General features: G+C 44.4%; 2 protein-coding genes across 4 annotated transcripts in view; one reads left to right on the forward strand and one right to left on the reverse strand.

Moving 5' to 3' along the window:
* CIAPIN1 (cytokine induced apoptosis inhibitor 1) lies at positions 1 to 15,622 on the reverse strand. Of its 2 annotated transcripts, none has more exons than XM_015248128.3 (9): positions 15,467 to 15,622; positions 10,941 to 11,122; positions 10,307 to 10,459; positions 8,777 to 8,853; positions 7,228 to 7,390; positions 5,546 to 5,619; positions 4,603 to 4,718; positions 1,656 to 1,737; positions 1 to 1,104 (listed from the first exon to the last, which is right to left on the reverse strand). In XM_015248128.3, the coding sequence occupies exons 2-9, from the start codon at positions 11,095 to 11,097 to the stop codon at positions 994 to 996; spliced, it is 933 nt and encodes a 310-aa protein (XP_015103614.1). In that variant the 5' UTR covers positions 11,098 to 11,122; positions 15,467 to 15,622; the 3' UTR covers positions 1 to 993. The 2 variants fall into 2 exon arrangements, with proteins under 2 accessions (XP_015103614.1, XP_072823530.1); XM_072967429.1 differs by lacking the exon at positions 15,467 to 15,622 and adding an exon at positions 15,297 to 15,433.
* COQ9 (coenzyme Q9) overlaps positions 15,299 to 25,261 on the forward strand; it is a 14,326-nt gene continuing 4,363 nt past the window's right edge. Inside the window, exons 1-5 of one of the 2 annotated variants that reach the window (XM_072967426.1) lie at positions 15,303 to 15,720; positions 17,897 to 18,065; positions 19,613 to 19,748; positions 24,725 to 24,867; positions 25,128 to 25,212. In XM_072967426.1, coding sequence (XP_072823527.1) covers positions 15,384 to 15,720; positions 17,897 to 18,065; positions 19,613 to 19,748; positions 24,725 to 24,867; positions 25,128 to 25,212 — 870 coding nt within the window. In that variant the 5' untranslated portion in view covers positions 15,303 to 15,383. Of the gene's footprint in view, positions 15,721 to 17,896; positions 18,066 to 19,612; positions 19,749 to 24,724; positions 24,868 to 25,127; positions 25,213 to 25,261 lie in introns of both variants that reach the window. The other variant, XM_072967428.1, reaches the window with a different exon arrangement.

Here is a 25,261-nt window from a genome sequence, read left to right on the forward strand (position 1 = left end):
ACCAATGAACACTTTTCTTTATTGTTAAAACAGAAAAACCCAGGTCTCTTAAAGCCACACCATCTCACTCACTATTTGGCAAGGTCAATTCCAAATCTGTGTGGGTGGGTAGCAAGGACAACGAAGGGTCTCCTGCTCAGAGATACATTGTTGGTTCAAATTTGTCCTGCTTCTCTCTGAATGCTCAGAAACTTGGACTATTCTAAAGCAGACAGAGTGAGGCCCTGATCTGTAAGTGCAGGACTGGCCCCATTTGGTATGACACGAAGTCTCTCCAAAAAAGAGTTTTGTTGTCCCAGGTGAGCTTGGATGGCTGTGTCAGACAACACACACATGCACGCGTGCGCGCGCACACACACACACACAGACATATCCCTTCTTCACAATGAATATGAGTTAAGTACACAAGTTTAATACCTGGAGATGAACAGAAAGGACAACAGGACACATACAACACAGTAAAATGGGGAGGGGGCAGGAGGGAGGGGGCAGAGGGACACCGGATATCATCACAGCAACCAGTGAGTGATTCCCTTGGTGCGCTGAGAGGTCACAAGACAATTGCCTCAGGTCACCAGAACGGCAGGGTGAATAAACTATCAACTCTGGAAGGTAAGCCGTGGCACTACTGCGGAGCTCAAATGGGGGCGAGTCCCTCTCGGTCACAGAGTTAATACTTAAGGGCACCGGGCTTGGAGAGTGTACGGTCAGTATTTTGACAGCAGGAGAGGGACCTCTTTGGACGTGCTCTGTCTGCTAACACTGGGTGAAGAGGGTCCCTGCTCCAGGTAATGGGGCCCCAGGACCCCGTGGTCTTGATCTGTAAGCAGCACTGCACACCACTGCGCCCCAGCCGGCCCCACTCTGTACTGAGCACCCTCCCCACAGACGGACGTCAGACAGAGTGAGGAAATCCAGAGGAGATGGGGGAACCACAGTGGTAGGGTTCAGGGGCAGGAGCGGCCGAGGGCACGGGTCCCAGGCCGGCCCCTCCTAGGCGTCATGGAGGCCGCTGTTGCTCAGAAGCACCTTCTCCCCAGGTCTGAAGGCTGGCATCCCAAGGTAGGGGCAGCTGGCACAGCGGAAAGCATCGCCCAGGTAGCACTGGTGGGAGAGAGAAGAGACCACTGTACAGGGAAGCGGAAGGTCAGAGATACAGGCCAGGAGAAAGGGAGCCCAAGTTTCATAACATGGCCACCGCAGCCTGAGGAAAACGCCCAGATGCATCTGAAGGCCCAGCTGAGATCCAAATACTAAGAGTTTCTAAGACCTCTGGTTTCATGAGAAACAGGGGTCTAAGAGAGAGAAGTTCCTCAGGAGGCCCCATTTCTACGTTCTCAGCAGTTCAAGTCACAGCCACAGTCAGCCAAATGGCTGAGAAGCAGTGGGCCCGGCAGGAAGCAGAAAGAAAGGGGCCAAAACTAAGAAATGACAAGTGCCGCCACCGCCACCGCGTGAGCACGCGGCCCACTCGCGGGCAACCCCTCCTCCCCGCCGCTCCCCGCAGCACCTACAGACGCATGCTCACTGCTCACCTTTCACTAAGCTCTGTGGGCGGTATGTTCCCTAGAGCTGGAGCTGGCCTGAGTTTAGCCAGGACGATGCCCAGCACCACTGGGCTTTCGTGGATACCAAGTACTCATCCAGACACTTACGTTTCCACAAGCAGACTTGGGTTGGGAGCTCATCTGGTCTCTTGACTTCTCTTTTTCCAGTTCTTCTGCGAGGCCACAAGTGCTGGGGGAAAGTCAGAGGCTGATGAGTGAGATTTGCACCACCCAGAAACTCCAAATCCTTGACAGCGCCAAAATGTGCTACACGACTTCCCTCTTTATACGGGTGTCATAACCCAAATGCCTGCCAGGCCAGGTAGGTAAGATGAACATGTGAGGCTGTTCAGGGAGATGGGAGAGTGTTGGGAATGGAGGAACCAGAGGGCAGGTGCCCTGTCCACAAAGGGCAGGCACTACTCAGCCTCAGCTGATTCATGCTGTGGGGAAAAGCAGACCTAGTGGCCCCATATTTTCCAATGTTAGAAACAGAAAAAATGTTTTGGATGTTTACTTGAAGTCTCCTGATTTGTCAACGCTGAAACTTCCACATTAAAAAAAAAAATACTGTAGCTCACAGCGAAAAAAAAAAGTGACAATGAATATATGTATGTTCATGTATAACTGAAAAATTGTGCTCTACACTGGAATTTGACACATTGTAAAATGACTATAACTCAATAAAAAAGTTTAAATAAATAACAATCTTGATTTTTAAAAAAAATTTTAAAAATTAAAAATTAAAAATAAATGCAAAGCTAAAAAAAAATTCTGATGATTAAACAAGGCTGCACACCACCAGTTAACTTTTAACACCCTTTCCATCCACTTATAAAACTGTAACAATTCTAACACCAAGGTTTCTTGGTTAAGAGGACAGACGGAATGCATGCATACATCTAATTTCACTTCTCTCAAAATGCCATCAAAATTTCAGTAAAGACAAACCACAGAAGCAGGGACTACAGGTGAAGAGACAATAGCAGTACAGTGTCGGAGCCTGTAAAGCAGATGGAGGAGGGAGCGGTGACAGGACAAACTGAGGACGCGAAGCCCCACGCCAGCAGTGAGGAACACTGAGTGTCCACCCACGTCACAGCCTGAAACCCCACACGGCACCAGAAGTAGCAGCCCTAGCAAGACGCTTCTCTGAGCAACCAAAGGGCAGACCCAAAGATAATGACTTTGGGGTGCTCCCCCAAAAGGCCCCCCCAGGATCCTTTCACTGAAGTGCAGTCAACAAAGCCCTCCTGTAAGCTCAGAGACCCCAGTGAGCCTTCTGTCATCCATTCCTCATCATGAAGACAACCAAGGGTTACCAGGCATCTTAAGAAAGCTCTAACAGGTAAGTCAGAGACTAAACTTAAAGAAAAAAGCAAGTTGGAAGAAACAGGCCCTATGCAGAGGGGGAAAATGGAAAGAAGTATCACTGTTCTTAAGAGGAAAAAAATCATGCCCACAAAATAAAAACAGGATGCTATATTTTAAAAAGGCCAAAACCAAAAAAGAAATCTTAAAAATTAAAAACATGATAGTAGAAATAATCAACAGAGGTTTTGGAGGATAAATTTGCTGAAAATTTCCTAGAAAGTAAGGTAAAAGGAAAATGTGAAAGAAAAGAAAATTACAGGACCAATCAGAGATCCAACAGCTGAGAACCAGGTTAAAGAAAGGGAAAAGAGAGAAGACAAAAATCAATACAAAATTAAAGATTATCTCCCAGGACTACAGACACATGTTTCTAGAAAGAAAAGATGCATTGAGTAGCTGGTGCAAAGGATGGAAAAGATCCCTACACAAGATATGTTATTACAAAATGATACCAGGATAGAACAGGTTCTACAAACTTTCAAAAATGGAAAAAGAGGTCTTACAGAAAGGATCAAAAAACAGAATGGCCTTGGGTATCTCATCACAATCACTGGAAAAAAGATGACAGAACTGTCTGGAAAATTATTCTCAACCTAGATTTCTGTACCCCAATTACCAATGACTTATGAGAATAGAAAAAAGGCATTTTTGGACACACACAGTCTAAAAAGACAAAAAACAAAATTTGGACCTCTCAGGTAGCCTTGCTTAAAAAATGACTGGAGAATTCCTCCACCAAAACAAAAGAGAAAACCAAGAAAAAAGCAGCAATGGGAACAAGAAACAGAAAGGCTAGCATCAGACAGAGAGAAGGGACTCCTTAGGACAGTGAACGGGGTCCCAAGACATCAGCTCTGCTTCACACAGCCCCGTGTGTGCCCCGGGGCAGGGGCACAAGAGACACTTGACCCAGACGGTTGAAGCCTGCCACTGGCTGTGACTGCCATCATTCTAAGAGCTCATCCAGATAATGACCTTGGGTTATCTCCACTGTGTGCTAATGACATTCAACTTTCCCTTCCACGCCCTGATGGTCACTTGAGGACACATTTCATGCAACAGAAGTACTCAGCTTGGAGCTGGTCCTGAAACTGAGCTTAGAGCAGGACACAGCCGGCACTCCACTCCCTCCGACCACACTTCTGCTGCCCGGCCAGTCACTGCGTCACAGGGGTTCTAGCCGTGGTGCTCTTGGTTTCCCAGAACTCACCCCTGACTCCCTGCTGACTTCCCTGCGAGGGGCTCTTGTAGATTCCCAAAGAAGCCCAGACCAAAGTCCCTGGTGAGCATTTACAGATATGGAGTGTTGACCTTTCCTGGCTTAGTCAGGTTTGGGCTTCACAACTCAATAACAAATTGTTTGGAGACTCACACATAGATGGTAAACTATAAAAAAAAAATCCAGGAAAGATGAGCACAAACTTAGGAGAATGATGACCTCCTGTGGGGAGAGGGAGCGAGCACAGGTGACTTCCAAGGTACTAGTGATGTTTCCGATTTTTAACCTGTGTGATCAGTAAACGGGTGATCATTTTACTGTTCTTTAAAATGTACTGGTTTAGCATACTCGTCTATACACTTTACAATAAAACATGTTTCAGTAATTTTAAAGTTTGCGATTCCTTGAGAATCAGAAGCCACTGGAAGCAGCGTGGCAGCCTCTGCTCAGCCCAGTGCTTACCAGTTCTTGCAGGCCTTCCGCTTTTTCCCTTCCCCACAGGAAGCAGCCCGCAAGGACGCTGGGTCCGGCTTCTTCAAATCTTCGGGATCCAGCAGTTCGTCTGAGTCAATGAGATCCTGGACAGCATTTGAAGCCGTTAGTGACACGGTCATGGTTTCTGCTGATGAACAACTTAAGCGGTCACAAGCCACAGCAGTCTACCCATCTATGTGAAGAAGGCATCCCCAAAAGACCTGGGGTCAGCCACCTGTCCCAGCTGGCCGCATGGGGAAGGAACTATGTGCACAGAAGGTGTACTGGGTTGTGAGGGGACTGGGAACTCACTTACGATGTGCAGAGAACAGGTGTGTAGAGTAGGGGTGGGAGGGAGGAGGAAGCACAAAGAGACAAGTGTTATATTTATTTGAATATATGAAGGGCTGCTGTATGAGATAAGGGAATAAAATATTTTCTACATAGTTCCAGAGAAAAAGGCAAATAATAATACATACATTTGTGTAATTCTTTGATAAATGTGTGGACAATTATCTGTAAGCTCTGCATGGGCACAAACCATCACCTATTTTGCTTACCACTATCCCTTCAAGAGTTGCAGAAATGAACTTTATTATAGACAGTACTAATCTAAGATGGAAAAGTATAACTTTTAAGACAGTGAGTGTTCAGTGACTTGTCCAGACAAAGGAGCCAAAATATATTTTAGCTGACAAACTCTTTTCCGATTCTCACACACCCAAGAGTCTAATATATCACATGAAGTGAGAACAAGAAAATCTGTTGGGGAAAGATGCTGAAAAAGAAATTTAAAATGCCACTAATATGGAGTTTCCTTCTCAATCAAAAATGCCAGTGACAAGCACAACCACAATGCTGGGCTATAAATATCTTCAGACCTCCAGGCCCAGAGGGGCCACTCTGAACTACGACCACAGTAGCCACTCACCACGCTCTCATCCTCCATGTCATTGGCCGAGAGGGTCCAGAGCTTGACAGCTGCAGGGTCCACAGCAGGCTTCCCTGAGTCAAACCAGTAAAAGACAACGAGTTCCATAAAAGCAGCCGGAAACAAGCTCCCAGCACACGTAAGTGCCTTCTACTAAGACTCTGTGCAGGGAACACACTGGGCTGGGAGTCAGAAGGCTTGGGTGCAAGGCCTAGTTCTACCACTTACAGAGGCACGACCGGGACCCACCACCTTATGGTAACAAAAGCTATCGTTTGTTAAGCACTTGCTCTGTGCCAGACTCTATGTTAAGCATTTTACAAACATTATCTAGTTTAGTCCTGCCAACAACCTTATGAGGTAATTATTTGTTGTCCTAATTTTATAAATGAGGTAACAGGTTTAGATACTTAGGCCAGTTACACAGCCACAAATACAGACGCTGTCTAACGCTTTTCACTCCCACTCCTTATCTTTGCTTTCTCCTCCTTATCTTAGTTTCCATCCCTACAACATGAGGCAAGTAGTATTCCCTATTATCTATTGCAGGAGATTTTAAGATTAAATAAGAAAGTGTGCCAAAAAGCATCATCAAAAGCAAAGCTTTGGCCTCATGTAAACCTTGTAGAGCTGATGGTGACAGTGTAACAACAAATTAAACCTCACACCTCCTGATTCTCTGTCCGGGCCAGAGGAAGGCAGGGAAGAGCCTGAAAGAGCTGAGACCACAGGTTCAGTGTGGGCTGGTCCTCGGATGGGTCTTGGGGGGAGTGCGCCCCCTGGTGGTCACTGTCACAACTAGATGCTCAGACCTTCCCCCAGGGCAAACTGCGCATCTAAGCTGCTCCTACCTGTTCTGGACTATGAATCAAAGATCAGGATGCCAGAGGATTTCTTAGAGATTTGGGCTGGGGGGAGGGTATAGCTCAAGTGGTAGAGGCATGCTTAGCATGCGTGAGGTCCTGGGTTCAATCCCCAGTACCTCCATTAAAATATAATGATAAATAAATAAATCTAATAACCACCCCCACCAAAAATAGATAAATAAAATAAAGTTGTACTCTTTCAAAAAAAAAAAAAAAAGATTTGGGCTGGACAGTCAAAACAGAGCAGTGTAAATATACCAGTAAATTTCTGCACACCTCACAGAGCTGGGACAATTTTTCTCATCTCAGGCATTAAAAAACAGCAGTAGGAAGGGCGAGAGTGGTGGTAAAGGGCAGGGTGCAATTTTCTGCACAGAAGATTTATTTTATAAGCGTCTTAAGATTCTCAAAGAAAGAAAAGCTGACTTCAGTGGCACAGGGAAGAGGAACAGGGCACTCTTATCTGCTGTGCAGCCACCGTGAGGTCTTTTGAGGGTAAACTTCATAATTCTGGGGCCTGGGAAGACTTCATTAGCTGATGAAGCTAAGGGACTCAGGCCTCTAGAATCTGGAGGCCTCAGTGTCCTCTGGTGCAGAAGGGGCCGAACCAAGTAATATCTATGTGTCATTTCAGTTTGGGATCCAAATATGCCCGGGATGACAGTACATAAGCATTCTTCCACTTGGAAATGAGAGAAATTAAGGAAGGGACTGGTCCTCTAAAGATATCACCACCTCCCTCAGATCTTTGGCTCAATTTCTAACTTGGCCTTCCAGGACCACTGGGACACAGCAATGCCCCCAGGACAGCCTTACCTGAAGACTTCTTGGCAACAGAAAGCTTAAGTTGACTAGAAGAACCCACTTCAAAGTTGGGCTTTTTGCCTGTGATCTGCACAGACAGCAGGCTGTTACTGTGGTAACCCAGGTGTTCCTGGACAGACTGAATCTCCTCAGGGCTCAAGGACTCACGCTGCAGCTGGAATTCAAGACATCAAAGAATGAGGCCACACTCCTTCTACAAAATGATGTTGTACTATGTCCCCTTTCCAGGCATCACTGCAGGTCTTATATTCAGTTTCTCACTGATGAGGACCCCAGAGTGTAACTTTTGTCCACATGTTTACATTGAGCCTACCCCTTGGAAAGTTTCAAAGTATTATCAAACATCTGTCTATTAGGTACAAGGCACTGTGCTAGTCACTGTGGGGGTTGCAGGGATTATTATGAAGATGAATCAGACATGTTGAATAGGCTGTTGAATAGGATCAAAACCTGTAGCAGGGAAGCATTCCCACAACAAAAAGTAGAGAAAAAGAACCACGGGGGGAGGGCAATGCTTTTCATGGTTCTTAGGAAGAAGCAGCAGACAGTAAAGGGAGGAAAAAAGGTGGCGGTGCCACCTCTATGCCAACAATTATGAAATGGTTAAATAAATCATAGTCCATCTATCACACTGAGTGTTGTTCCATCGTTAATAAGAAAGTGGGGTGGATAAACGTCGAGGATATCTAAAGGTGGGGAAAAAAGCTAGGGACTGAACAACGTATACCTATGACCTTATTTACAGGGAAAAATGTGTACACACACACACACACACACAGTGCACACTTGTGAATACACAAGAAGTCTGAATAGCCACACCATAAAATGTACTGGTGGAGAAGGGAAGCGTAAGCAAGGCCTGGAATGTCACTTTACATTTTATTTTCTTTAGACTTAATTGAGCTTTTGTGAACGTCCCATATTTTAGAATAAACAATGGAAGGCCTTTAACTAAAAAGAAGAATAAGGGCAGGCATAAAGAAACTTAAGGCCCGAGGTCATGCGGCCAATCAGCGGTATAACAGCTCTCCTGGTACAACAACCCCCGCCGCCCCCCAGCACACAAGAAAATTCCAACGTCAGGGAACAACGCAGAACCATAAATACCTCTTTTTAATGTTAATATTTGTATTGAACTTTCAGAAATGGACTTCCGCCTCCAACCTACTCCAGCCTCCCACCAAAAGTCTGAGGAAGGTCCAGGTGGGTGCCCTTCACTTGGGCCTAAGCTTGGTGTCCATTAAGAGACACGTCGCTCTCACCCCGCCTCAGCGGTCTCCGCTAGTACCAAGGCCCCAACCCACGCGGGCCCAAGCTGAGTCTCTCTGAAGATCAGTTTCAGAGGTCTCGTCCTTTGAGGCATCACATATCTCACATGCGAAGCAATTCCCAACCTGTTTCCTAATCTAAGCCGCACTGATCCCCTCACCTCAGGGCTGTTATTTCCCCTTGATTCTCCCTGGATCATCTGACAGAGAGATACTGCGTTTAGTCACCCAGGGTTTAAATTCCCAGCAAAGAAAGCCATCTACAAACATACCTCTTTTACTTCCACAAGACCAGAGAGAGTCAGGGTTGAACAGAGCTTAGGTGCCGTCTTCACTTTGCTACTGTTAACTGCCAAGAGGAAAAAACCCCAGTGAAAAGCTATAGAGGTCAAGTCAAGGAAAACAACAAAAGATCTATCCTATTTGGGTCAGCAGGCATTAAAACAATAATAAGCTATTCTGCTCCATGTGTATATGCTTTACAGGTAACACTGTAATTGGACAACCCCTTTCGGTGGTTCAAAGTGCTCTAATGGATGCTCCTAAATTGTTCTATAATAACTCCATTTATTATTTCTTCTCACTCTCTGCTCCTTGGAAATACCTAACCTTGCAGAGGTTGTTGGATAATGACTGAGAAAGAGGCTTGGAAACCGTACAGCATGCAAGTATTCTCTCTATGGTTCTGACAGACACTGTTTGGTCACCCAAGGTTTACATCCCAGCATAGAAGACTGTATCTGCTATGCACATCATGAGCTTGTATTTCCACATGAACACCTTGATACATTTCAAGATACTTTCATTTCTATTCTCTTTGATGAAATAAGGCATCACATTTTGAAGGAAAGTCTAATAAAAAATGCTTAACTTTTAGAACTGAATGATTCTGACAGCTTCACCACTGAGCAAAAAAGGTTTTTATTTCTTGATTTTACCTTTAGTTTCCTGTGAATCAATAATTACCCCATTACTCTCAGACTTTCAGTCACTATTTTCTAACTTTTCAGTTGGAAATAACTATAGATGCACAGGAAGTTAAAAAAAAAATTTCAGGGAGGTCTCGAGGACCCTTCACCTTGTCTCCCCATGGTAATATCTCACACAACTATTGTACAATATGAAGACCAGGAAATTCAAGACTGTCATTGACAGTCCTCAGAGCTTATCCAGATCTCACCAGTTTTACATACACTTTTTTGTGCATGTGTGTTCACAAGGAACCCCCCTACTACCCCCTTAACAGCCTCATGCACCCCATCCCTCCCATTCATCATCACAAGGAACCCCCCTACTACCCCCTTAACAGCCTCATGCACCCCATCCCTCCCATTCCTAACCCCCGACGACCAACCTTCTCCATCACTATAACTCTATCATTTCAAGAACGTTAGATGGATGGAATCATAGAGCATATAAATTTTTGAGATTAGATTTCTTTCACTCAGCATGATTCCCTTGAGATTGATCCAAGTTGTTGCATATGTCAATGATTTGTTCCTTTTTTCCTGCAGCATAGTTTTCCACGGTATGGACATACCCACAGTTTAACCATTCACCTGTTAAAGGAGCCAGCCATTTTCAGGAGGGCAGTTTCCTTCTATTTCACTACCTAATGGGTCAAAGATCACAATTTCTTCAGATGTGTTGGTTCAGAGTTTTATAATAATTTATCCCTAAGGATAAGATTCAGTATAGAATATTAATCTCCAAGTGATACTTCCTGTTCAGAGAGATGCAATAAATACACCTAAAGATTCAACCCTGTTAAACTCTAGTCTTTCAAGTGAAGATTTCCTTACCTGTAGCTGTCTCTACTGGCTCTTTCAAAAATAGACAGCCACCAGGCCGAAGGATCCGGGCCATCTCAGCCAAAATCTCAGCATTGTGCAGAGTGGTGCTTCCAGGAATTACACCCGACAAAATAATGTCAAAGCTAGATTCTTTGTGGGCAGCTGAAAAGAAGGAAGACTCGAATCAGCAATCATCTGGGCCCCAGAAGCAATCTCCTAATCCCTCTCAAGCCCCTACAAAGACCACATGCCTGGCCCTATAGAATAAGCACCTACCTGTTCAGCAAATGCTGCTATACCACCACCACCAGCAAGAGGGGCAAGGACCCTGCTGCCCTGCTCTCCTTCAGTTTTACTCATTTTGTATCCTTTTATATGCTCAGGGGAAGAAGTCAAAAAGGAAGCTGAACACAGAGCAAGCTTTTGTAAAAATGTGGACTATCTAGTAAGAAATAAGAACTTACTTATACAAATCATCAATGACACTCCCGAGTCCACTGAATCTCAACTGAAAAATAACAGAGTGACCGGCCACTACTATCGTATGCCACCCAAAACAAAAGCCCACTATGAAAGAAAGACAGAAGCACAGCACTCCCATCAAAACTGCCTGCCCTGGAAGACGACCCAGGGAGGTACTTACACTGCACCAGTTGGTTGATGTTTTCCACAGACACTCGGCCCTCATTGCCAGTCAACTCTTGAAGCTTATCCACCAGATCCTTCAGAGCCTCCACTGAGGATGACTTATCCCAGACCACTGCTACAAACTGGCCAGCTGAGATCCCAAAATCTGCCATTCCTGCAAGGCTGCAGACCTAAACACTGTGGGTCAAAGGAGAGGCAAGACTGGGCTGAGACAAAAGTGCAATTTAATTCATGGAGTAAACCAGATATGATTAGAATTGCAACCTAGAATTCTGACTTCCTACCAGGGAATGGTGACCACATCAAACAATCTTACTGTAGATACCAGAGTCTGAATAAATAAACCAGTTATCCCAAGGTTTCATAATCCCGACATTCCCAAATATGGCAGATGCCTTCCTCATTGAGAATTTTGACTTGGAGTCAAGTAAGGAGGCTGAAGTCACAAAGATTATTTCCTCTTTGATATAAGACAACTCAGCTTGAACATGATATAAAACACTCAGGAATTAATTAGGCGGAAGTATGACTCAGCAAGGGAGCCAAATAAATTGGCACTTTAAAGTGCTCCTTTAAAAAGAGAAAACATATTTAAATGTAGCAAATTGAATAATGGTATTTTCCCACTTACCAAAATATTAAAATTCAATTCCATCAAACCTGCAGTGATCAATAGTATCTACCATGTTTTTCTTTAACAATTAATATTTAGCCAGACTGTTTAAAACATTTTACATACATTACCTCAACTGAACCTTAGAACAACCTTAAACTAGATATTATTCCCATTTTACAGTCAGGAACCGAGGCTGTTGACTTTGCCCACGTCATACAATGGTAAATGTTGTCAGGATAAGGTAAGAGCTAGGATTTGAATCCAAGTCCCTATGACTGTAAAACCCATGCTTTTGATCTATGGAAATTTCCTCCCATGGGTCAGCTTTCTCTTTCACTTGATACTCGGACAAGTGTAGAATGTCCTCACGGTGCAATCAGGTCAGGAGATAGCACTCTACTTGGGTCCCCCTTTCTTTCTTAAACATTAATGCCACCAGGTCTCCGACTTAAGACAGCTCTACCAAATGACATGAAGACAGAAGCTGTGGGAGAAGGGTCCAGCAGGGATCGGTCTTCTGCTGAGCACTTCTGTCTTCTGCAGGGGTGGCAAACTCAGTGACAATTCTGCCATCACAGGATACTCTGGGACTAAGTCTGAGCCAGGCCCACAGTCTTCCTTTTTTAAAAATGTTCACTTCAAATGATAGGCTCCTCAGCCTACAAAACACGCCGAGGTTAGCCAATCATCCTTAAATACTACAGTAGTTTGATTTTGTTGCTCATTTCCTAAAAGAGTTACTAAGGGTTTTATTTTCTAAAACAAAATTAAAACTCCTCAGTCTTCTGGATTCAAGTGCTCCATAATCTGGCTCCATTTGTATTCCTAAAGTGAATTGATCCCTCCTTGTTCTATGAAAAATGTTTGCCTTTTCACCCTATCATGCCTTTTATCTGGTTCCTTCCATGTGGAATGCCCAGTCTTTGTTATTCTGACTTGACTGCAAGTTGCCATAAAAAGATGCAAAGTGTTATCAGACAAATAGGATTCCTTAGTCAGTGAATTGTGGTTTTTAAATCCCTAAAAAGCACACAATCGAGAACTGAAACTTTCAAGCTTTTAACTGTCACATGATGTTGAGGAAGAACTCCTGCAAATCTTTAAAGTGAGCAACTTGGGATCAATCTAACATTTAAGAACCAGCTGGGGAAGACGGGAATATGGATTGCTGGGCTTTAAGTTATAAGAAATACATGACTTGCTTCCAGAATGATGTTGGAACAGGGTCTCCCTTGGGACAACAGAAAGAGATCAGTTCCCTGTGTACTGGTAACTACTACAACCTGGTGCTGTACTCACAAAAAAATCCTCATGAAAGAACTGAGGGGCCAAAGGCTACTCATTAGCTTGAGTAAAACAAAAAGCCAGGTGTCTGGACCTTTTCAGCAACCTTAACACAGGGAGAGTTTTATAGAACACAGGTTTCAAATGCAGATGAACCACGGTTCTATCTACCACTAGATTTTCCATTTGTTAGCTACATGACCATGGGTCAATGATTAGCTTCTCTCTTTTCTCATTGACAAAGTAGGGAAAATAATCTTTTATTTTGCAAGGCTGCTGTAAAAAGTAAATGAGAAGATAAAAATATGCAAAAGCCAGGGAAGGGTATAGCTCAAAGAGTAGAGCGCATGCCTAGCATGTCCTGGGTTCAATCCTCAGCATCTCCATTGAAAAAAAAAAAGAATAATAAATAAATAGACCTAATGATTTCCCCATACAGAAAAAAATGCAAAAGCACTCAGCAGGGCCTGGTACACAGGGCTCAATAAAATAATGTTCTCAGAGAACTCTGAGCCTCTGCTTTTCAATGGCCACTTTATCTTACTTTGCTTCAAACAGTCCTATAAAATCTTGTTCTTCCTTCTCAGTCATACCTGCTGGGAGGACTCCCTAGGGAGAGATGTGAAGCTTCTTTTCCTTTGTTAAAATTACACAATATAAGAGCTGAACTTTATGACGTCTTATACAGTACTCCAGTGGGATTGTGTCAGTAAATTAGAAGAATGGAAAATGCTTTGTGTTCCATTTCCCCCAAAACTAATATTCTATAGCAACAAGGAGCTCACAAAATACATTTATTAATCATTAACCCTCAAAAATATAGCCACCACTTTCAGTCAGCATTTTCCAAATAAAACAGGACACAATGTTCTTTTAAAGTCAGAGTGTAATACTCTTCATCATCAGAGTTTTATGTTGTTGTCAATCCGTCTTTTCTAAAAAAAATAAGGAAAAAAATGTTTGGCATCCAAGTCAACATACTTAGAAGTGTGACTCAGCGCATTTCATTAAGTAAAAAGTTTCATTAAGTAAAAAGAGGAGGAGTAGACATCATTGTCACGCCACTGGACTTGTTTGTTAAGCACCTCTCCAACTCTGACTGTAGCACGCACATGCCTGTGGCCCTTCTAAAATGTTATTGGCAGGCAGTGAAAGCAGATGCCTGAGAATAACATCTGAAAATACACTTGTTTATTTTTAAGGCACCCAGTAAACATCAAATTTTGAGGCACTTAGCTCCTTTTAAGGATGAAGGGGACCCAAAGAAAAAAATAAGACTAAAGTTTAGCTATCGGTTCAAACCAAGGACCAAATTCTTTTAAGTCAAATCCATAAAAAATTTTGATAATATTGACCGTTAACAGAAAGGGCAATTTTTAACTAAAATGAACTGACTGAAGCTCACATACAGAGGGAAAAAGGTGATAATCAGCAAAGAAACAGGAAGCTCAAAGGAAAAGAAATGGAGGACTGTCTCCAGGCAATTAGGTGTCAAAGTTAAGGGTTTCAGAAAGGATATCTAAGTACTAGAATTTCCACAGGAAAGATTCATTTGAAGATAGGTGGACAGAATTCAGAAAACAAAACCGCATAGAGAGATCAATAGTATTTTACTGAATCTAGAAATATGGATCTGAAATTTTAACACTGGGGAAGTAGCTCTGGCTTAGGGGGGCTTCCCTTACACCCATTCAGGGGATAACAAGAAGTTCTGAAAAGACTAGGGTTGATGAGTGTGCAAAGATACAAAGACAACCGTCTAACTGCACGAAATTTACAGAATGGCATGCTTAGCTCCTGTTGTTGGTTATCCGTAATCCCCAAACCATTAACTTCTTCCAATTTTTGTGAAGTGCTCTGTATTTACATATCTGTTCAGAGACTAGTCCGTGACCTCTGTGAGTTACGCAGAGAGCTTGGCACTCAATGTCAGCATAAAGGCCACCAGCCTGTCCCAAACTTGCGGATGGTCCAAATCACCTACGGACGTTTGTCCAAAATATGATTCCAGGACTATATCCGGTTATACTGAATTGACTCTCCAGGGGAAAGAACTCGGTATTCGATTTATTAACAAGCATCCTGATGGTACTTCCGATCTGGCAAGTTTAGGAAAACTCAATTATACCAACTCAACACCTTGGAGGCTCAGGGAAGTCATAGGTTCAAAATTACAACCTGGGGGTCCAGGTACCCCCAAAGACGGAAACTTCAGTTTCCTCAATGTTTGCGAAGAGGGACTGAAACCCAAGGTCACAACAGCTGGTTACTGGCAGAAGCGGGTCTCAGACCTAGGTCTCCCGGCACCAGCTCAGTGCTCTTACTCCTCAGCGCACTGTCCCCCGGGACCCAAGCCAGAACCGGTAGAGAGGGAGATGAGAGCGCCCGGAAAGGGCAGAAGCCACCACGCCAGGAGCCCAGGGCAGGCAGGGCCCATCCGGACCCTCATACCGGCTTCCCTCGGGTGAAAGCCCGCCGTGATCCTCAGGGAGCTGGCATGGCCACATCTCTTCCGAAGGACGGGGCTAGGAACGGGAAATGAGAGGATCTAGGAACAAGAGTAGGCCAGGAGGGGGCCGTCAGGGAAGGGCAGGCTCTCGGACCACCAGCACAGAGCTCACCTGCCGCCCAGGGCTCGCTCCCGGCTTCTCCGCAGCAGCCGGCTCCGCGCCACGCGCCTCTCGCGAGAGAAGGAGGTCCCAGCGGCGCTGGGAGGACGAGAGTGGCCGCGCCGAGGGGCCGCGCCGCGTACTCTGCAATGTCAGTCGCGTCGCCGTCCGCGGCGTGCCCGTTTCCAAGATGGCGGCGGCGGCGGCGGTGTCCGGTGTGCTGGGCCGGGCTGGTTGGAGGCTCCTGCAGCTGCGGTGCCTGCCCGGTGAGGGGGCGGCCGAGCCGGGGAGCAGGAAGGGAAGAGGAGGGGGTGCAAAGCGACCTGGGCTGGGTGAGGGGCGGAAGAGGCCTTCTTGTCGGCTCGAAAGCAAGGTGAGGTGAAGGGCATAGCGGCTCTCGCGGACACCCTGGCCTTGAATCGGCCGTCTGGCTGGCTTCTGGCCCCAGTCTCGAGCTGTGAGGGACGAAAGCATCAGGGAAGAGCCTGTCACTCCCATTTCATGAAGTTGAGGGACCCCGAGCGAGAGCTGTGGGTGCGCAAGGTCACGCAGCTCGTCGGTTGCAACTTGGCGGACTCAATCTCTTAACTCCATTGTCAAGTCCCTGGGCCCTGATCTCGGGAAACAGCCAGAGAGCGCCTAGTCGCCTTTTCCTCCAAGTCAGTCATTTCCCTACCGCCTAAATAATTCTGTGATAGCTTCGTATCACCTTTCCCACTATATAGTCAGTATTTTTGTTTATACATCTTGAGTTCTTAAAAATATAGACGTTTACTTGAAAGAGGAAACTTTATATCACTACCATAAATGGAAAATCAGTGTCACCTTCCATAAATAGAATGTATGCATTGACACAGTAACATAAATATCTAACTAATGAAATAATAAATATTCTGTATTTTACCTAAAATCTTATGATGTTCTGCAGTGGTTTCACAATATTGCTTTCAGATCTCCCATGCCCTTTTCAAAGTTTTATGAATGTTTGCTCCATTTTTTTCTGTACATATACTAAAATATTGATATTTTTACACATATGTGCTATGTTTATTTTAAAAATCATTGTTTCCTTAATTGGTCGATAAATTTTTTTTAAAGGAGTGCCCTTTTTAAGTTGTTTTTATACAAAACTCCAAACTAAATATGTTCAGTAAAAGTAATGCCTGTGACCCAGCAAATTTACTCCTAGGTATTTACCCAACAGAAATGAAAGCGTATATCCACAAAAGCATATTTGTAGCATCTTTATTTATAACAGCCAACACTGGAACAGCCCAGGTGTTCAACAGAATAGTGTTTCTTGGTGGAATACTACTCAGCAGTAAAAAGTAACAATCTGCTGATTGACACAAAAATATGAATCAATCTAAAAAATAATCTAAGCAAAAGAAATCTTACACATGCATGCATAGGACACATCAGTATGGTTCTATTTAAATGAAATTCTAGGACAGGCAAGACTAGGGTGAAAAATTCAGAACAGTGTGGGGTGACTGGGAATGGGGAATGACTGGGAAGGAATACGAGGGACCTTTACAGAGTGATGTTAATCTCTAGATAGGCATTCAAGTTGTGCAAGTGTATACATTTGTCAAAACTCAGAATTGGCCTAAGATTTGTACATTTCATTGAGTATAAATGTCACCTCAATAAAAGAACAGTAAGTAAATATTGAACTCTACTTGATAACGTGTGATGAAATGTTTAGAGATAAAGAACACTGATGTCTGCAACAAATGCATCAAAAAATGAGACGGATTGATAAATGAAGAGTGTGAGGGATAGATATATACAACTTAGGTGATGGGTATACAGATGTTCATGCCATAATTACACTTGTCTGTATGTTTGAATTTTTTTTTATAGTAAAATGCTGGGAAAAAAAACAGTAGTAAGAGCCTTTGCTTAGGAAACAATACTGTACTTCCCAAAAGCCCTTTCCTGGAGTAAATGGGGTGTTGCAACATTGCAGATGAGAAAGCAGATAGTGACACCACATAAATACTAGAGAGTCAGTACTCAGACCTTCTAATTTCTAGTCCAGTGCTCCTACCATGATATATAAATATGTAACATTTTCACATCACTTTCGTTTTGAAGGGAGCCTCACAACACTCTCATTGAGCAGGTAAAGATTATTACTCTTAATTTGCATGTTTTAAAGTCATGCTCATTGGGATGAAATAGTTTGCCCATTACCACACAGCTAACAAATGATGGAAAGACATCTAGAAGACAGGTCTTCTGTTTCCTAATTCATGCATTTGCCACCACGTCACTGTCGCAAGGTTTACCCAAGATTTTTTTCTGGGATTCAACACTTGGATGAATGGTTCTGGTTTTCCTCTGATTATCCTCTTGCTCGTCCCTCATACCACTCTGTGTGTCAAAGGGTCTTCTGTGATGAGTGTGTCTGACTGACCAGCCCAGTTTCTGTTTCAGTGCCGCGCTGCCAACCAGCCCTGCTGCCTCGTGCCTTCCATGCTTCAATTATGCAGCTGAGATCTTCAGATGAGCAGAAGCAGCAACCTCCCCCCTCCTTTTCTCAGCAACATCCTGAGACGCAAGGCACGGAAGAACCCCATCTAGAGTCTTCTCGTTCTCCCCCCAGGTAGGCACCAGAGCCCCAGTCCACCCAGTTCTGGCCACTTTGTGTGGTTGGGTAAGTCTGTTCTCCTTCCTCTCTGCTCTCTCCCCTTCACACCTTTTATCATTTTCAAGACTATCCTGAAAGGAACCTTTTTTTTTTTTTTCGTGAAAATGGTGCTGGTACATTCTAAAACATCTAAACAATACAAAGAATTTCACAAAATTAAAACAAAGGATGGTCAGGAGGGGCTTCTGGAAAGAGGGTAGCTCCTGGGTCTGCCCTGTTGGGCTCACCCACCAGAAACAGCAGACTGAGGGTGATGGGCAGCTTCTCCCACCCTGAAGGACACAGGTGCCTGGACCCTCAGAAGGAGCCCTGAGCCCATTGCCTCCTACCCTTTACTATCTAGCCTAGGACACTAGGACCCAATCCCTCCAGACACTGGTGCCCAGAAAATAAAAATAAAAATAAAAAACAAGTAATAATAATAAAACAAATAATTACCAGAAATCACAAACCCAGAAATAAGTCTGCTAACATTTTTGTGAATATCCTTTTAGATGTTTCTCTAAGCATATTTCATATATAAACCTATGTGTATTATAAATGACTAATTATACTGTATACTGTACATGCTGTTCCAGAATCTGGTTTTTCACTCAACAGTATATCTTTTTTTTAAGCAACTTTATTGTGGTATAATTTCTGTACAGTAAGCTACACATATTTCAGATGCACAATTTGATGGATTTTGATAGATGTGTACCCCTATGAAAACATCAACAGTACGCCTTTAATGTCTTTTCACAGTCTATATTATTTTAGTGGTTGCATAATATTCCAGCAAATGACAGTACCAAAATTTATTTGACCTATCTTTTATTGATGGATATTTAGATTTGTTTCCCTGGTATGAAAGATAATGTGATAAAGTGTGTGATTCAGCAGTGGGCACACTGAGTCAAGGATATGCACATTTAACATTTTTTTTTTTTACATATGTGGGGCCACATTGCCCTCCAGAAAGGAAATAATAATTTATATCTACATTAAATATTTTGTCTTTTCTTAATCCTGCCACTGGGAAATTCCTCTGCTCTGAAATTAGAAATTAGAAATCATTTTTCTGCTTTCCCGATGAAAGTACTTTTCATTTCAATTCAACAAATACTGTTTGAGGACTTACTTTGTGCCAGGCCCTGTGAATAATGTAACCATTGTACCTGTCTTCATAGAGCAACAGTTTGGCAAAAATCCAGATAAAGAAACAGTGTGATAAGGCTATAAACAGGGAAATCAGTGTGCTGCAAGAGCATGTGCCTCCTGTCACATGGCCTCCTTGCTCACTGGTTCCTTTCTCTCAGTGACTGTGGGAAGCGACGGATGATACAACTTTTACTCTGTTGGGCATTTAAACAGTAATACTAACAGAACTAACAGTCTTCCAACATGTTCTAAGAGGACACACAGAGTCTATGGTCAGGCACATTTTGCCTGCCCAGCAGCCGGCAGTGAGATGAGGTGTGCTGGGCCCTGTCCCCATGCCTCTCTTGGATTTCGGGTCTCAGGTATACAGATCAAGGTGGCGAGGAGGAGGAGGACTATGAGAGTGAGGAGCAGCTGCAGCACCGCATCCTAACGGCAGCCCTGGAGTTCGTGCCTGCCCATGGGTGGACGGCAGAGGCAATTGCAGAAGGAGCCCAGGTGTGTATGGGTGAGGGTGGGGCAGCGTGACCAGGATCAGCCAGGAGGGGGTCACACCAGCCAGAGCAGAGGGCTCCCCGCTTGCTTCCAGCCCAGCTCAGAGCCCTGGGGCCTCTCACTGCTACAGGATTTTCAGGGTTGGTTAGTTTATTTTTCCCTAATAGAATGGAAATGGCTTTATTTTTAAATTATATTTTAATTTAAAAAGTATATACTATGGAGTTGGTTCTTGGGAGTTAGATTCTAAAGCAGCTCATTAGGCAAGAATTGCTTATGATCAAAACTGCCATATTTCATTGACTCTAAGATTCCATTGATTGGAAGAAGCACCATTATTTTATGCTTCACTAAAAAAGGGAAAATGCTGTCTATTAAACTATGACACATCATCAATTATATGATTCATACTGATTGTTTAAAATGAAAAAATTTGTGCATCTTAGAATTGATGAAATATGGTGTTTGAAAACCCAAGAAGGCACCACCTTGAAGGGCAGCACACCTCATTTTTCTCAGTAAGTCTAACAGTCCGTGTTTCTTTTCGCAGTGGAACAGACCACTGCTTTAGGTTAAGCCATGGGCTCATGTTTAGGCCTTGTTGTATAGAATCATCAAACATAGTCGGATACCATCCCATGAGAGGGCTGTGAGGATGGAGATGGAAGGAATTACAGATTCCCATCTGTCTTCTCAAGCATGGGGACAACTTTGCTGCTTTACTTAAACTTAACTAATACTTCTCTTTGTCTTCTCTCACCCTCCCAAGAGCACATATGGTAACAAGTCATATAAGTGAAATGTGTATACCATATGACTCTACTGTGTGCTCATTGAGAAAGCTTTGAATAATACAGATACTAAAAAAGAATGTAAAAATCATTTGTGACACACCAAAGATCAATATTTTGATATCTATTCTTTCAAATAAAAAAAACCCTTTCATTTATTAATTATTCTTTAAATATTTATTGAACAAATGTGTACTAGGTCCTAGGGAACATCATAATGATCAAGATGGACACAGTTCTGCCCTTTTTGAGCTTCCAGTCTGGCCACGTTAATCAAATCTATACAAATACACATTTATAAAATGTGGTAAGTGCTGTCAGGAAAAGGTGCTGTGGAGATGACAGTGGAGGGACCTGACCTCATATGGGGCAGGGTGAGCACATGGTGCGAAAAGGCTTTTGAGCTGGGAGCTGAGGAATGAGTGGGGTTTACCTGGTTTGGCGGGGATGGGGGCAGGCAAGTCCAGACAGAGAAACAGCATGTGCAGAGTAGAAAGAAGTCTGCACATTAGAGGAACCGGGGAGAACCATCACATGGAGAGTGAAAGGAGAGACCTGATCTGAGTGAGGCTGGGGAAGGGTCAGTTGAGGCCAAATCAGGCAAAGTCCCAAAGGTCACGTTAAGGAGTTAGACTTTCTTTTATTCTAAGAATAATTGGAGATTTGGATTAAATTTAACATGGCAAAACCATCATTTGGCTGCTGGGTAAAAAATGGATTGGAGGCAGAGAGTCACTGGGAGCTGCTGCCAGTCATCTGCAATAGATGAGGGCTTTCTGACCTAGACCATTGGCAATGAACGTAGAGGCAAGTGGGTAGGTTTGGTGAAAGAATGACACAGGAGGAAGTGACAAAATAGCACTCGCGTTGCCTGCCAGCTTGCATGTGTGGGTACATAGTGGTGCTATTTCCTGAGATGAAGGCCATGGGAAGAGGACCAGGTTTGAAGAAGGGTCATGGATACAGTCTTGAGCTTTGTTGAGTATGACGGGTGTTTGGGTCAACCAACGGGAGACCTCAAGCATACAGATCTGAAGCTGGAGGAAATACCTGGACTAGAGTATCTGTCGGGGCATTATCGACATATGTATGCGGTAATTAAACCATAGAAGCGAGTGAGACTGCCGAGGGTGGTGTGAGTGTGCCCAGAGTGTCGTGTGAAAAGAGAGGAGTCTAGGTCCTTGGGGAACTCTGACGTTTAGGATAGGACAGAACAGAATGAGCTGGCAAAGAAGACGGAGGTAGAGTAGCCTGATGTTGGAGGCAAAGCAGGAGAATGTGGATTAAGCAATCGGACATTGGTCACTGCGGCAGCAGCCATGTGAGGGGAGCACCAGTCAGAAGTAACGGGTGGGTGGGGAAGTGAGTAGAGGGTAAGGAAGTGGAGAAGCATTTGGCAGCCAAAGGTAGAAGAGAGCTGGTATGTACCGAGCGGGGGAAATTGGCTGTGTTTGAATACTGGCCTGACAGTGCAGTCACAAGGGTGACGGTGAAGATCCAAGAGAAAGTGGCGAGATAAAAAATATGAGGTTCCTTGAAGGCAGGAAGTATGAAATCTGGAAAACAGGTGGAAAGACTGGCCTTACATGTATTAGGGGCAAAGTTCGAGAAGACAGCTGCAGGTTTAGTTTCTAGATGAATCTTTAAGGAGTTCCCAGGGGATGTCTTCTGTTTTCTCTGTGAAGTAGGTGTGGTTGTCTCATGAACCTGAAGTTGGGCAAGAGTGAGAGGAGACAAAGGTGTGGAGGCAGCAGAGGAGGTTTGCAAGAATCATTACAGAAAGGTGTGGAACCAGTTGAGGGCAGAAATGTAACAGAATTGTTTGGAAAAATCTGATTGTACTGAAAATTCTATGGTTACCTGGCTTTTTTCACTCTGCACTTCTCCATTCATATGGCTGCATAATGCCTATCGTATTTACTTGAACTCAATTGATAAACATTTGGATTTCCAATTTTTTTAATATTTTTATTTTTTTTGAGGGGGAAAGTAATTAGTTTTTTTTAACCTATTTATTTTTAATGGGGATACTGGAAATTGAACCCAGAACCTTGTGCATGCTAAGCATGCACTCTACCAATTGAGCTATACCATCCCCACTCCAACTTTTTTTAGTATTACAGACCTATTTGTATGACATTTAAGTACATTTCTTGTTGATTTCTTTAGGACAAATTCTGAGAAGTGGAGTTAGTCTTTCAGGGAGTGCATCAGTCAGAAGAAATACCAGCTACTCGAATAGAGAGAATTTAATACAAAGAATTGTTAACTAGATGTGAAGTTGGTAACCAGGTAACTGAAAGGATAAAAAGAACACTAAGGTATCAGAGAGGTAACACCTGTAGGAAGTAGCTCCCATCCCCAGGGCGAAGGGAACAAAGGGAAGAGTTGGAATTATTAAAGCTAGAAGCTTGAGGGAGAGCCCCTGTGGAGGTGAAACTCAGGAAGTGTGCTGCTCAGCTGGCGCTGGCATCTCTCAGCTTGGAGGAAGGGTCTCTTGGGGCTGGTGCCTGACCTCTGGGGGTTGGGGAAATGGTGGGGCGGTGGGGAGGGCAGGGAGAGGTTGGTGGCTCGATGAAACTAGTTCTGGGAGTGTTGGGAAAGCTGCAGACTGGGTTCAGCTGCTGCTGTGAAGAAGGACACTGCTCACACAAACTGCTAGCAGACAGGAAGTAATCCGGAAGGAGCCAGTCCCTTCCTCCTCCAGCCTTGCAGTCTCCCTCTAGCGACCCTATTGGCAGAGCTAACATGGAGCCAGAAGTATGGCTTGCAGGGCCCCAACCCCTGCATCACACAGCTGAGGATGGAAGGGCAGGTTTGGAGCTGAGAGACAATAGCTCAATACCTGGCCCGGAGAGTATGTGTATGTTTGAGATTCCTGTTACATACGTAGTAGAGGCAGTATAGCCTGGTGGTTAAGAGCTTTAAGCCTCCGTTTCCTCATCTATAACATGGGGATGATGGTAATATCCACCTCCTGGCGTTGCTGTGAGGCTGCGGCAAGGTCGTGTATGTTCTGTGCTTAGCCGGCACCAGGCACACAGTGAGCACGTAGCCAACCTTAGTATTGGTGCTGCTGCAACTCTGATGTTGACGTCAGTATTGCCAGATTGCCCTCCAGAAAGGCTGGGTACTTCCACCAAAAGAGAGGCACTTTCCCCACTCCCATTGGTGGGAATTCAGAGTTATTGGGGTTTTTTGTTCCTCCTCTGCTCTCCCTGCTGCTGTCAGGGTTCTGCCTACATTAGATGCCCAGTGATTGCTGTATGTCAGGAATAGCAAAGGATCTTTGTGGCTTTGTTAACTCCTTGACAATTCATTAAGAAAAGTTTGTGTGTGTTTGTTTTAAACCACTGAGAGACCTACTTTCCAAGAGATTTAGGGTAAGTGAGTTGGTGAGGAAGGGAGTTATGAGCGCTCTTCCCGAGCCCCTTTTTATAATAGTTACAACTGTAGATTACAAGTGTCAGAACTCAGCTCTGCGGGGAGGAGGGTATAGCGCAGTGGTAGAGTTCGTGCCTAGCATGCAGGAGGATCTGGGTTCAATCCCCAGTACCTCCACTAAAACAATAAGTAAATAAACCTAATTACCCTCCCCCCAAAAAAGAAAATAAAGTTAAAAAAACTCTATATATTTAAAAATTAATAAAACTCAGCTCTGGCTCAAGCAGGAAAGGGAATACTTGGCTCATTTAATAACAGAAAAGTCTGTAAGTAGCTCAGTGTTCTGAACTTGTGCTTCTGGGTACTGTCTCTGCAGCACATCTTCGCTCTCCCCTCTGTGAGCTTCATTCTCAGCAGGGGCTTCCCAGACAAGACTGAAAATGGCTCAGCAGCCCCAGAGGGAAGAGAGTACTTCTTTCCCATCGGTACTAGCAAAAGTCTGGAGGGGGCCTCTCAGGGCTGCATTTGGCTATGAGCACACCTCTGACCTGGTTGCTGTGAATGAACTCCACTTATCCAAGTCTGGGTCCCCTGCTTTGAAACACACCCCAGGGCTTGATGGAGTAGTCGGGGGACTGGTGATCCGCTTCATGCAGATCCCACGAACCAAGAAAGAGGAGTCGGGGGGTGTCCTGCTGAAAATCAAGCTGCTGCTACTAGAAGAAGAGGCACTGGTGGTGAGCAGGCAGCAGAGTCCACTCCACCTGCCCACTACTTTCCTATTTTCCCTCTCCCCCTTTGTAGTCTCTGGGTCTCTCCAGTGCAGCCGCCAGCATGTTTGGGAATGATGGCAGTGAGCTGATACTGCACTTTGTGACCCAGTGCAATGCTCGACTCACCCGTGTGCTGGAAGAGGAGCAGAAGCTGGTACAGCTGGGCCAGGCAGAGTAAGTCCTTATGGTATCATCGCTCAGGGTGGCAGCTAAGGTTCAAGGGACTCAGGCCCCACAGCTGTCCCCAGGGGGCCAGTGCAAGCAGAGCCAAAAGAGCAGCCCTGAGCAGCCCTGCTGCTTTGATGGGATTGAAACGTAGCTGCTTGTCTCTTCAGGAGCCAGTGGGACCCTCGCCGCTAGGACTGAGTAAACCGTGTAGCACCAAGCCCATGCCTTTGACCCAGAGACACTCTGTTTTCTTTTCCCTCTTCCAGGAAGAGGAAGACAGACCAGTTCCTGAGGGATGCAGTGGAAACCAGACTGAGAATGCTGATCCCGTACATTGAGCATTGGCCCCGGGTACAGAGTCCATATGCAGGCCACAGGGCAACAATATATTCGTGTTTAT

This window comes from Vicugna pacos, chromosome 9 (genome assembly GCF_048564905.1).
Source record: "Vicugna pacos chromosome 9, VicPac4, whole genome shotgun sequence".
In the NCBI taxonomy this organism is placed as follows: domain Eukaryota; kingdom Metazoa; phylum Chordata; class Mammalia; order Artiodactyla; family Camelidae; genus Vicugna; species Vicugna pacos.

Bases quoted from the DNA above. Each gene is read 5' to 3' on its own strand.
- CIAPIN1 (XM_015248128.3), bottom strand. From the start codon at position 11,097: ATGGCAGATTTTGGGATCTCAGCTGGCCAGTTTGTAGCAGTGGTCTGG. The intron at 4,719-5,545 runs GTGAGTGGCTAC...AATGCTGTCCAG, and splicing joins ACATGGAGGATGAGAGCGTG to GATCTCATTGACTCAGACGA. The intron at 1,105-1,655 runs GTAAGTGTCTGG...CTCTCCCACCAG, and splicing joins CCAAGTCTGCTTGTGGAAAC to TGCTACCTGGGCGATGCTTT.